Below are 13,772 nucleotides of genomic sequence, written 5' to 3'. Positions count from 1 at the left end.
CTGTTTCAGTACCCATGGAGGTTAGTGCTGCAAGAGTTGCATATTGAGAATTTTTTTTAAATTCAAAAAGGAATTATGCACAGAACATCAGGGTAGACTTTTATTCAAAGGTTTCACATGGAGCATTTCAAGTCTTTCGGAAATGGAACATTTGAGCCAAGGGGAGGGGTCTGTAAGCATCAAGAGAGCATCACAGGTGAGGGGTTGGAGATGGTAGCAGGAGCAGGCAGGGTTTGTGTGGGGAGGTAAAAACATTAAAAAAGGCACTTTTACACCTTCAGTAACCAGACTGAACCTCACCACCAAAAATGTTAAAGAAGATATTAAAAGAATGTAGAGAATGCAAATGATGCAGTCCGCACATACCCAACAGAGAGAGCATTGTAAACGAGGCCGGTTTCTCTGTACAACACCCGCCAGACTTTTGCTCCCATCAGTGGGCATGTGGGAAGGAAAAAAAAGTTTGAAATACTTCCGCGAAGTTAGCCATCTCCCAAACCAAACCCTTGTCGCTAAAATATAAATAACTGGCAAATGCTTAGAGCACCACCTAGTGGCTGCAACGCAAAGTTTTTCTGTGGACCACTTTAGGAACCAGAGGGTAAAACAATGCTCTAATGCTTTTTAATTGTTGTTTATTTTTTAAAGTTTACCTTCCTCACTTGTCAGCATCCATGTTAAAAGATCCCTAAAGGCAGTCAAAAATGAAGCACTTTCGTTTGTTTTCAAGTATAGAGTTATCAAATAGTAAAGAGAGCCCCTCACAGGAGCAGACTGAAGCAGTTTCTCTAGCGACACCCAGTGGTCACTGTCTAGAGGGGAAGTGCCTTGCCTTTACCTTGGTCTATCAGGACAAACAGAACATTCTAGAACGTTCACATGTAATCTTAATTTGACAAAGGATGTGACAGAGGGAATAGAGATACAACATACATCCCAACAGAACCAGAATTCATTAGAAGCTTCTGACTTCTCTGTAACACATCAGAAAACATGGTCTGAAGGGTTAACTGTTCCAAACAAGGTACTATAGTTTAAGAAAACTCAAGTTCTGCAGTTCCACTTTGACAAATGGGTTTTTGGTTGCATCTGACAAATGGCAAAAACTTAACTTTTAATCAAAAATAGTTAAGGGGACAAGATTTACATCCTAATTACCTATTGCAACTCCTAGCATTCTTAGGCCTAAAATGTGCCATCAATTATTTCTCCAACCAGAGAAACATTGGGTGGGGGATAGGTACAGTAACAGCAGAGAGGAGAGAAAATACATTTCTGTGAAGATAAAACAACTGTCAGAGGGAAAGACAGGAAATGGATTTCAGGGGGTGTGCAAGCAATTGCAGATGGGTAGAGGGGACAGGAGAGTAAAATGTTTCCTTTAGGGATGAGAGTTTGGGGGTGATTGTGGACATTCGTCCCTCCCAGAGCTTGTAGGTTTTTCTGTAGTACACCCATAGCTCAGGGTGAGAGATTCAGTATTTGAGCTTTTTGGGGACCTCCCAGGGGAAGGCCTCCCGCCCAAAGTGGCCATAGGCAGCTGTCCGCTGGTAGATAGGCTTTTTCAAGTCGAGCTCCCTGGAACACAGAAAGCACAATAGTGTTGAACTGGGTAAATAAATGCACAGATTACTAGAGGGCAAACCAAGCCGTTGCCATTCAAATGTAGAACCCCTAGACCCATGAGGACCAGCTCCGGCCCTATGGGACCGCTGATAACAAAATATGTTACTGGCAGCCACCATTGTTCCACACTACCTGACAATAACACCAGGGCGGAGGTCAAAGTTCTTCTTGACGATGTCCAGCAGCTCCCTCTCACTCTTCTGAGAAGTCCCATAGTGGAAGATGGAGATGGATAGGGGATGGGCCACTCCAATAGCATAGGCTACCTGACAACACAGCCACTTCTTATTAACTTACATGATCAAGATTCACATGACAGGTTGTAAAATATGCTATCTTTACTTTTCATCTCATTGTTATACATAACAGTTCTAAGTGAATGACTCTAATAGCAAGTCAAAACCTGAATCCACAAGCTGAAAACAACCACAAAAGACAAATAAAATTGTTAGGTTGCAGCCATTAGCTCAATCCTGACCTGGACCAGTACGCGCTTGCAGAGCTCAGCCTTCACCAGGGACTTGGCCACCCAGCGGGCAGCGTAGGCAGCAGAGCGGTCCACCTTAGTGTAGTCTTTCCCTGAAAAGGCCCCTCCACCGTGGGCCCCCCAGCCTCCGTAGGTGTCCACAATGATCTTACGTCCGGTCAGGCCAGCATCACCCTGTGAGGGGGAGAGTCAGCCAAGGAGCCCAGGACAGCCTTGGAAATGTCTCTCGTGTTGACAAGAGCCTACTTTAAAAAACAAATCTGACTGACTATGTAGCTACTTGATCACATCTCTCTGGATGGCCATTTTCTAGAGTCTATTGAGGACGGTGGTGTACAATACATCTCTGTCTCACCTGAGGACCTCCGATGACAAAGCGGCCGCTGGGCTGTAGGTGGTAGATGGTGTCGTCGTCCAGGTACACGGTGGGCACCACAGCCTTCACAACCTGCTCCTTCAGCGCGTCACGCATCTCATCCAGGCAAATTACTTCATCATGCTGCACGGACACCACGACAGTGTGCACACGCACTGGGAGCATGGCCCCACGGTCCTGCCTATACTGAACAGTCACCTAGAGAGGGCGACGAGGTATGAAATGTCAATAAAAGAGTACACACGTTTGACAAGGTAAGGCAAGGTACTAGGATACCTGCATGTGATTGGAGTGCATCTGAAAAGCCAGCTTCATTACGAAGATCTGGACAAGGGATTACATGACTTCCTTGCCATAGTTGGTACATGGGTGTTCATGGGCTACAATGCTGAATCTAACCTGAGTTTTGGAGTCTGGCCTCAGCCAGGGTAGGGTTCCGTTGCGGCGCAATTCAGCCATCTTGGCATTGAGCTTGTGGGCGAGGACGATGGTGAGGGGCATACACTCCTCAGTCTCATCAGTGGCATAACCAAACATCAGACCCTGTAACACAAAACACAGTCAAACACATGGAGCGGGGTCAAAAACAAACACTAGCATACGGTCAAGGCCCAGTCACTACCTCTCACAAACACTCAAAGACAGGAGCCTTCTAACCTGGTCTCCAGCTCCCACATCCTCCTCTTTGCGGTCCAGGTGAACACCCTGAGCGATGTCAGGGGATTGCTGCTCCAGAGCCACCAGGACATTGCAGGTCTTATAGTCAAAGCCTGTGGGAAGGGAAGTCAAACCTCAGTGTTACTTTCTGTACCTACTAAAGCAAACCCTGTGACCTCTTAAAACCATGTTTTCAATGGAAAGTAGCAATTTAATCTAATCAGAGCAAATTCGCCATAATACCCTTGGAGGAGTCGTCATAGCCAATGTACTTGATCGTGTCCCTGACGACCTTCTGGTAATCGACGTTTGCTCTGGAGGTGACCTCCCCTGCCAGCAGGATCATCCCAGTCTTAGCTACAGTCTCTGAAGAAAATGCAGACAGAAAGAGAAAGCATGTGAGAGAAAGAAGGGGACAAATGGAAGAAAATCAAGTGAAGGAAAGTGAGTGGAAGTGAGGTAAACATGAGCATTAGCTATTCAGGGTGATAAAGGGGGGACAGAAGCAAGGTCATGTTAATGTAACATGGACAAATCCATAGAAAAGTTTTTAATGGGTGCTTGATCATTACCACATGCCACTTTGGCATCAGGGTCCTGCTTGAGATGGGCATCAAGCACAGCGTCACTGATCTGGTCACAAATCTTATCTGTCAAACAAGAAAAGGGAGTTATGGGGTGTATCCTGCTTAAACATATAGAAAAGACACAGCTGAACACTTCCCCAGGCAGTTTATCCCTGCAAATGCAAAACCAATGGACCAATATGAGCGACAGCTGCAAAGCACTAGGGTGGCCACATTCCTAAGCACAGTCCATTCACACCCTGGCTGGCACCCCCCAGCCCTGCAAGGAGTGGGGCAGTCTCTACAAGACTGTCTCACCACTAGCACCATGTTGGCTTTTAATTCAAAAGATTATCATATGGACTGAATTGTTACAACATTGATTGCTTGCTTAAAGCAGCTTCTTGTGACAAAAGGTGCATAATTCGACTGGCTGCCCACAGTTGCACTGCAGTCCCTGCAGAAGAGGCCTAGGCCTATATTTAGGGTGGAGGTAAGCCTAGATAATCAGCTGCAATGGAGCTGTCTCCCTCCCCCAAATGTTGAGTGAGCATTGCACTTAAACCTGTACATGAGGACTGTAGCCAGAAAACCTGGCTAACTACTGTAATGCAAACAAAAATATAAAAACATGAAACAATTTCAAAGATTTTACTTCATAAGTAAATAAATTCCTTAGGCTCTAATCTATGAATTTCACATGACTGGGAATACAGACATGCATCTGTTGGTCACAGATACCTTGACAAAAAAAGGTAGGGGCTTAGATCAGAACACCAGTCAGTATCTGTTGTGACCACCATTTGCCTCATGCAGTTCGACACATCTCCTTCGCAGAGTTAAATCAGGCTGTTGATTGTGGCCAGTGGAATATTGTCCCACTAATCAATGGATGTGCGAAAAAGCTGGATATTGGCGGGAACTGGAATGAGCTGTCATAAACATTGATCCAGAGCATCCCAAACATGCTCAATGCGTGACATGTCTGGTGAGTATGCGGGCTATGGAAGAACTGGGACATTTTCAGCTTCAAGGAATCGTGTACACATCCTTGGGACATGGGGCTGTGCATTAACATGCTGAAACATGAGGTGATGAGGTGGATGAATGGCACGACAATAGACCTCATCACGCTCTCTCTGTGCATTCAAATTGCCATCGATAAAATGCAATTGTTTGTTGTCGGTAGAGGTGAACAGAATGCCCCACAATGGGGCATTCTGTTCACAACGTTGACATCAGCAAACCGCTCGCCCACACATGTGGTCTGCGGTTGAGGCCAGTTGGATGTACTGCCAAACTCTAAAAATACATTGGAGGTGGCTTATGGTAGAGAAAATTCTCTGGCAACAGCTCTGGTGGACATTCCTGCAGTCAAAATGCCAATTGCACACCCAAACTTGAGACACCTGTGGCATTGTGTTGTGTGACAAAACTGCACATTTGAGTCACCTTTTAAATTGTCCCCTGTAATGATCATGCTGTTTAATCATAGTCTTGATATGCCAAACCTGTCAGATGGATGGATTATATTGGCAAAGGAGAAATGCTCACTAAGGGTGAAGTAAACAAATTTGTGGACAACATTTAAGAGAAATAAGCTTGTTGTGCTTATGGAACATTTCTGGGATCTTTTATTTCAGCTCCTGAAACAATGGTAATTTGAGGTGAAATGAGTACACCGTGGTCTCATGCTTCAGTCAAATCAAAATAAATCACCGACACAATTGTTACTATACTACACGCATTGGATTGAACTAAAATACACCACTGCTAGAGAACTCCGCTAAACCAGTGACCAGATAACAACAAAAGCTACTTGGTCCGCGCTCGCAGTTGCATTATGTCACGTGCACGAACTCGCAGTCTACTGATGTAATACCGTCGTTCGACTCGCCCAAAATGTGGTAATAAATTCAATGAAAGGAACAACGACGAATATATAAAAATATGTCATATATGTTACGTTTTTAAATAAATGCACCACGGGTGGCGACTTGACCATCCAGACAAGTATCTTAGTGTCACACTTTTCTGGATTAGCATTAGCTCCTAGCTAACGTTAGCTAGCACCCGATCCCATGGCGAAGGCAACCCGCGTGGCCTGACTCTGGCTCGCGTTCCCCATTCATAATATCGTCTGACTCAAAGATCAGCAAATGTGAAAAATAGTCAAATAGCTAGCTGACTGAGGCATACGAAAAATATGTTAGCTAACGTTTATGCGTGTTTGTAAACATGACTGGCAGGCATTTGGCAGCACTTGCTGCTAATTCGCTGAATCTACCACATAACCTTTCCTTATGTTGGAAACTAGCTAGCTAAAATAATACGGACGCAAACTCACCTGGGTGTCCTTCTCCAACAGATTCAGAGGTGAACAAAAAGCAGTCTTCATCAATGAGTGAGTTATGGAAACCGTTCAATTGCCCGTTCATTTTAAAGGAATTGTTATTTGCAGAGTATATCTAGCTAAACTCAGTCAACTGTAGTTTACAAAATATGATGTATCTGATACTAAGTATATTGCCCAATTTCAAAATTAGGGTTTCTGTAGACTTAGCTATTTCGCCGGTGTTCTTGAAACAATCTGGTGGCGTTGATATTTATCCTTCAATCGCGTCAGTGAGGGGCGTCCCCGTGTCCTGTCTGTTTAGCCAATTGCAACGTATAGGAGGGGCTGTTGACTAAGGACACGTTCCAGGTAGTCTTTTTTCGGGGGGGGGGGGTGTAGTGATGATCGAGTACACACTGCGCCCACCAAGTCATTTTTCAATGTATTTTTTATTTCACCTATATTTAACCAGGTAGGCTAGTTGGGTTCTCATTTGCAACTGCGACTTGGCCAAGATAAAGCAAAGCAGTTCGACACACACAACAACACAGTACAACAGCAGTACCACGGTGAAGCATGTGTTGATGTATTGTTGTTAGTACTGGTATGTGGAAGAGAGGAAAAGATTGGTGTATAGGGTTATTGAGGTTGGAAGGGGATGAAGGGGATGGGGCAGGGTTTGATAGAAGTTAGTAGGTCTCTTTTAATTTTCTTAGTAGTACAGGATAAGTGTGCAAAAACTAAATTCGGTCTTGCATTCCTAAATAACATTTTTTTTTTTTACTTTGGCAAAGTCTACAAAACGCAGTCCACTCTGTTTGTTACAGAGTCTGGTTTTGGAAACCAAAAAAATTGTATGGAGATCATACGTTTGATCGATGGCCTCCCAAGTGGAGCAGTGGTCTAAGGCACTACAAACCTGGGTTCGATCCCAAACTGTGTTACAACCGGCCGTAACTGGGAGTCCCATAGGGCAGCGCTCAATTGGAGTTGCAGCGATGAGACAAGAAAAAGGGGGTAGAATATAAACAAACATTTTATCGATGAGAAAATTTGCAGAATCTCAACCAAAATCCATCTTTTCCCACTTCCGACCATTGGGCTTCCTCTCATCACCATATTTGGTGGTGAGTGAAAATGCCAACCGGATGCTTCCGGTGAAATACCTGGCTCGTTCTTCTATCTGTGGTTGAAAGTTCCGAGAGCACCACTTTCTCCTCCATAGTTGTTGCTAAGTGATAATTAACGATTCCGCATTGTGCTGTTTGTTTCTGATAGTTTTCAAACCAATGAAGATGTCCAGTGAAAGCAGATATGCAATTTGATGACACTACAACACAGTAAAAACTTGGATACCCATTATCTCAAATGCCAACCAATAAAAATGTCTGTTAAATTTGTTGCTCTGATTTGCTCGTTTACAGCGGGTAATTTCATAGGGAACTGTCGGAGGCACTCTCGTATTGTTACATCACCAACATTTCAAGAATAGAGTTCTATATGGGTGCTAACATGGCGGCCATTCTAAACCCTGGCCTAACTCTCTATATACAGTGCGTTGCAAAAGTATTCATCCACTTTGCATTTTTCCTATTTTGTTGCATTACAACCAGTAATTTAAATAGATTTTTATTTAATGGATATACATAAAATAGTCCAAATTGGTGAAGTGAAATTAAATAAAAAACTTGTTTAAAAAAATTCAACAAAAAAAAGCGGAAAAGTGGTGTGTGCATATGTATTCACTCCTTTGCTATGAAGCCGCTAAATAAGATCTGGTGCAACCAATTACCTTCAGAAGTAATTAGTTAAATAAAGGGCATTAATCAGGGCATTAATCAGAGAGGCAACAAAGAGACCAAAGATAACCCTGAAGGAGCTGCAAAGCTCCACAGCGGAGATTGGAGTATCTGTTCTTAGGACCACCTTAAGCCATACACTCCACAGAGCTGGGCTTTACAGAAGAGTGGCCAGAAAAAAAGCCATTGCTTAAAGAAAAAAATAAGCAAACATGTTTGGTGTTCGCCAAAAGGCATGTGGGAGACTCCCCAAACATATAGAAGAAGGTACTCTGGTCAGATGAGACTAAAATGTAGCTTTTTGGCATCAAGGAAAACAATATGTCTGGCGCAAACCCAACACCTCTCATCACCCTGAGAACACCATCCCCACAGTGAAGCATGGTGGTGGCAGCATCATGCTGTGGATATGTTTTTCATCGGCAGGGATTGGGAAACTGGTCAGAATTGAAGGAATGATGGATGGCGCTAAATACAGGGAAATTCTTGAGGGAAACCTGTTTCACTCTTCCAGAGATTTGAGACTGGGACAGAGCTTCACCTTTCAGCAGGACAATGACTCTAAGCATACTGCTAAAGAAACACTCGAGGGGTTTAAAGGGAAACATTTAAATGTCTTGGAATGGCCTAGTCAAAGCCCAGACCTCAATCCAATTGAGAATATGTGGTATGACTTAAAGATTGCTGTACACCAGCAGAACCCATCCAACTTTAAGGAGCTGAAGCGGTTTTGCCTTGAAGAATGGGCAAATATCCCTGTGGCTAGATGTGCCGTGCTTATAGAGACATACCCCAAGAGACTTGCAGCTGTAATTGCTGCAAAAGGTGGCTCTACAAAGTATTGACTTTGGGTGGGTGAATAGTTATGCACGCTGAAGTTTTTTGATTTTTTGTCTTTTTTCTTGTTTGTTTCACAATAAAACATATTTTGCATCTTCAAAGTGGTAGACATGTTGTGTAAATCAAATGATACAACCCCTCCTCCAAAATCTATTTTAATTCCAGGTTGTAAGGCAACAAAATAGGAAAAATGCCAAGGGGGGTGAATACTTTCGAAAGCCACTGTATATGTGTACTAGTTAGCTAGTTAGTGTTGCATATTATGTTGTACTAGCTAGCTAGCGTGCATGTAGTGACTTAATGCTTGTTGTGATGTAATGCTAATGGGCTTATGTAACCGATGTGAAATGGCTAGCTAGTTAGCGGTGGTGCGCGCTAATAGCGTTTCAATCGGTGACGTCATTCACTCTGAGACCTTGAAGTAGTTGTTCCCCTTGCTCTGCAAGGGCCACGGCTTTTGTGGCGCAATGGGTAACGATGCTTCTGTGGGTGACTGTTGTCTGTGTGCTGAGGGTCCTGGTTCGAGCCCAGGTAGGGGCGAGGAGAGGGACGGAAGCTATACTGTTACATTGATGCTGTTGACCCGGATCACTGGTTGCTGCAGAAAAGGGGGGTGAGTGTAACCGATGTGAAATGGCTAGCTAGTTAGCGGTGGTGCGCGCTAATAGCGTTTCAATCGGTGACGTCACTCGCTCTGAGACCTTGAAGTAGTTGTTCCCCTTGCTGGGTAACGATGCTTCGAGGGTGGCTGTTGTTGATGTGTGCAGAGGGTCCCTTGTTCGGGGTGAGGAGAGGGACGGAAGGTATACTGTTACACTTACTGTTACTAGTACCTACAATGGCAGTAGGCGCTGTGTGTAGTGGGTGCGGCGTGTAGTTACTGCAGTCCACAGATATATATTATTGCATATGCCATCTAATGTATATATAAGTATTGATTAACCTTCATGTCTTAAAGTAATGATGGTCTGTCGTTTCTCTTTTCCTATTTGAGCTGTTCTTGCCATAATATAGACTTGGTCTTTTACCAAATAGGGCTATCGTCTGTATACCACCCTACCTTGTCACAACAAGTGACAAAGTCAACTGCACTACCTCCTGTCCTTTGCCATAAAGGTCCAGAGTCCAGACACCAATTGGCTGGGGTAGAAGGCCTACACAGAACTGTGGTGTTGTTTTGCCTACTCCTCCATACACTTTGTTATTGTGCTTCATAATCAATCATCCTGTTTTCATCAATATCTTCTGATGTCCTTCCTTTAAGATGTTTACTGTGCTAGCCAAATAACATTTTATTGGTTGCATACACAGGTGTTATTGTGGGTGTAGTGAAATGCTTATGCTCCTAGCTCCAACAGTGCAGTAATACCTAACAATACAAAACAATACATGCAAATAACAAAAAAGAATGAAAGAGGTCATTGAGTGCCAGGGAGGGCATTTTATAAGATGACAACAAACTAATGCTGCAGTGTGTTGCTGTTAATTCCACTGTCTGGCGCACACTCAGAAGATTGCAGTGGCATGGAGAAATAGAAGCTTTCATGTATTTAGTCAAACATACAATACATGACCAAAGTATGTGGACACCTGCTTGTCGAACATCTCATTCCAAAATCATGGGCATTAATATGAAGTTGGTCTCCCCTGTGCTGCTATAACAGCCTCCGCTCTTCGGGGAAGGCTTTCCACTAGATGTTAGAACATTGCTACAGTGACTTGCTTCCATTCAGCCACAAGAGAATTAGTGAGGTCGGGCACTGATGTTGGGCGATTAGTCCTGGCTTGCAGTCGGTGTTCCAATTCATCCCAAAGATGGGGTTGAGGTCAGGGCTCTGTGCAGACAAGTCAAGTTTTTCCACACCGATCTCTACAAACCATTTCTGTATGGACCTCGCTTTATGCACAGGGGCATTATCATGCTGAAACAAAGGGCCTTCCCCAAACTGTTGCCACAAAGTTGGAAGCACGGAATCGTCTAGATTGTCATTGTATGCTGTAGCGTTAAGATTTCCCTTCACTGGAGCTAAGGGGCCTAGCTCGAACCATGAAAAACAGCCCCAAACCATGATTCCTCCTCCACCAAATGTTACAGTTCGCACTATCAATTGGGGCAGGTAGTGTTCTTCTGGCATCTGCCAAACTCAGATTCTTCTGTCGGACTGCCAGATTGTGAAGCGTGATTCATCACTCCAGAGAACGTATTTCCACTGCTCCAGAGTCCAATGGCGGCGAGGTTTACACCACTCCAGCCAATGCTTGGCATTGCGCATGGTGATCTTAGGCTTGTGTCTGGCCATGGAAACCCATTTAATGAAGCTCCCGACGAACAGTTCTTGTGCTGACATTGCTTCCAGAGGCAGTTTAGAACACTCGGTAGTGAGTGTTGCTCTTCAGCACTCGGCGGTCTCGTTCTGTGAGCTTGTGTGGCCTACCACTTTTTGCTCCTACACTTTTCCACTTCACAATAATAGCACTTACAGTTGACTACACTATATGTACAAAAGTATGTGGACACCAAAAGCCGAATCCACTAATTTGAAGTGGTGTCCACATACTTTTGTACAATAGTGTAGTTCAGGCCTGCATTCAAGAACAGGATTGTACTCAAATCAAATCTAGTGGCACTATAAATAGAGTTTGAGGACATACTGTTCATACTCTATTTATACTGAAGTATGTGCTTTTTTTTGTAGCAGACCATTTTAAAGATTATATACAGTTGAAGTCAGAAGTTTACATACACCTTAGCCAAATACATTTAAACTCACTTTTTCACAATTCCTGACATTTAATCCAACTAAAAATTCCCTGTTTTAGGTCAGTTAGGATCACCACTTTATTTTAAGAATGTGAAATGTCAGAATAATAGTAGAGAGGGATTTATTTCAGCTTTTAATTCTTTCATCACATTCCCAGTGGGTCAGAAGTTTACATACACTCATTTAGTATTTGGTAGCATTGCCTTTAAATTGTTTAACTTGGGTCAAGCGTTTCAGGTAGCCTTCCACAAGCTTCCCACAATAAGTTGGGTGACTTTTGGCCCATTCCTCCTGACAGAGCTGGTGTAGCTGAGTCAGGTTTGTAGGCCTCCTTGCTCACACACACTTTTTCAGTTCTGCCCACAAATTTTCTATAGGATTGAGGTCAGGGCTTTGTGATGGCCACTCCAATACCTTGACTTTGTTGTCCTTAAGCCATTTTGCCACAACTTTGGAAGTATGCTTGGGATCATTGTTCATTTGGAAGACCCATTTGCGACCAAGCTCTAACTTCCTGACTGATGTCTTGAGATGTTGCTTCAATATATCCACATACTTTCCCTGCCTCATGATGCCATCAATTTTGTGAAGTGCACCAGTCCCTCCTGCTGCAAAGCACCCCCACAAGATGCTACCACCCCCGTGCTTCAAGATTGGGATGGTATTCTTTGACTTGCAAGCCTCCCCCTTTTTCCTCCAATCATAACGATGGTCATTATGGCCAAACAGTTCTATTTTTGTTTCATCAGACCATAGGACAATTTTACAAAAAGTACGATCTTTGTCCCCATGTGCAGTTGCAAACCGTAGTCTGGCTTTTTTTATGGTGGTTTTGGAGCAGTGGCTTCTTCCTTGCTGAGCGGCCTTTCAGGTTATGTCGATATAGGACTCGTTTTAGTGTGGATATAGATACTTTTGTACCTGTTTCCTCCAGCATCTTTACAAGGTCCTCTGTTGTTGTTCTGGGATTGATTTGCACTTTTCGCACCAAAGTACGTTAATCTCTAGGAGACAGAACGCGTCTCCTTCCTGAGCGGTATGACGGCTGCATGGTCCCATGGTGTTTATACTTGCATACGATTGTTTGTACAGATGAACGTGGTACCTTCAGGCATTTGGAAATTGCTCCCAAGGATGAACCAGACTTGTGGAGGTCTGCAATTTTTTTTCTGAGGTCTTGGCTGAGTTCTTTTGATTTTCCCATGATGTCAAGCAAAGAGGCACTGAGTTTGAAGGTAGGCCTTGAAATACATCCACAGGTACACCTCCAATTGACTCAAATTATGTCAATTAGCCTATCAGAAGCTTCTAAAGCCATGACATAGTTTTCTGGAATTTTCCAAGCTGTTTAAAGGCACAGTCAACTTCTGACCCACTGGAATTGTGATACAGTGAATTATAAGTGAAATAATCTGTCTGTAAATAATTGTTGGGAAAATGACTTGTGTCATGCACAAAGTAGATGTCCTAAACGACTTGCCAAAACTATAGTTTGTTAACAAGACATTTGTGGAGTGGTTGAAAAACGAGTTTTAATGACTTCAACCTAAGTGTATGTAAACTTCCGATAACAACTGTAGATATGAATATATTTAGATATGTTTTGTATTTTTTACTTATAAAATTAAAATGTAATTAAATTATTTTTACAGAAACATTGTTTTACAATGTTATACTGTAGTTGCCCAGGACAGGATTTATAATCCAGTACTAATCTTTAGTGAGGTTTGTAACATCAGATTATGAAAATGTGTTTTATCACATCTTTATATACCAATAATGCTTTACTTTGTAAATGTAACAAAAAGTAGGCTAAATAGCTCTCTCCTTCTCCCCCCTCTCTCTCTCTCTCTCTCTCTCTCACACACGCACACACACACACACACACACACACACACACACACACACACACACACACACACACACACACACACACACACACACACACACACACACACACACACACACACACACACACACACACACACACACACACAGTTGTGTTTAACTAACCTTGTGGTGACACACAATTGATTCCCATTCAAAATCCTAAACCCCCTAGAAATAGCCTTTTTTTATTTTGGGGACTAATAACATGTTCCCAGTTGGTCAAATTTTGGTTTCTTTACTATTCTTGCAACTTGTAACTCTTAATCAAAATATTATCTCAAATAATTATGCCTCTCTCACTCACTCTGCTACACACACACACACAAACCAAGATGAGCTTATGGGCAAACACTTGAAATGTCACACAAACACACAAATTCCTCAAGTTATGGTGCCCCATGTGACTCTGTACTGTACACCCTGTGATGTCTCAT

At 43.2% G+C, this 13,772-nt stretch overlaps 1 protein-coding gene across 1 annotated transcript; it reads right to left on the bottom strand.

Moving 5' to 3' along the window:
• Positions 1 to 87: 87 nt before the first annotated feature.
• Positions 88 to 6,366, bottom strand: LOC129864028 (S-adenosylmethionine synthase). The gene is made up of 9 exons (XM_055936573.1): positions 6,060 to 6,366; positions 3,719 to 3,796; positions 3,390 to 3,512; positions 3,147 to 3,259; positions 2,889 to 3,032; positions 2,469 to 2,687; positions 2,105 to 2,287; positions 1,759 to 1,892; positions 88 to 1,578 (listed from the first exon to the last, which is right to left on the bottom strand). Exons 1-9 carry the CDS (start codon positions 6,148 to 6,150, stop codon positions 1,476 to 1,478), a joined length of 1,188 nt encoding a protein of 395 aa, XP_055792548.1. The 5' UTR covers positions 6,151 to 6,366; the 3' UTR covers positions 88 to 1,475.
• Between the last annotated feature and the right edge of the window lie 7,406 nt (positions 6,367 to 13,772).

This window comes from Salvelinus fontinalis, chromosome 10 (assembly GCF_029448725.1).
Source record: "Salvelinus fontinalis isolate EN_2023a chromosome 10, ASM2944872v1, whole genome shotgun sequence".
Taxonomy (NCBI): Eukaryota; Metazoa; Chordata; class Actinopteri; order Salmoniformes; family Salmonidae; genus Salvelinus; species Salvelinus fontinalis.
Note: the sequence above shows the minus strand (reverse complement) of the source record. Positions and strands in the feature narration are given on the sequence as shown.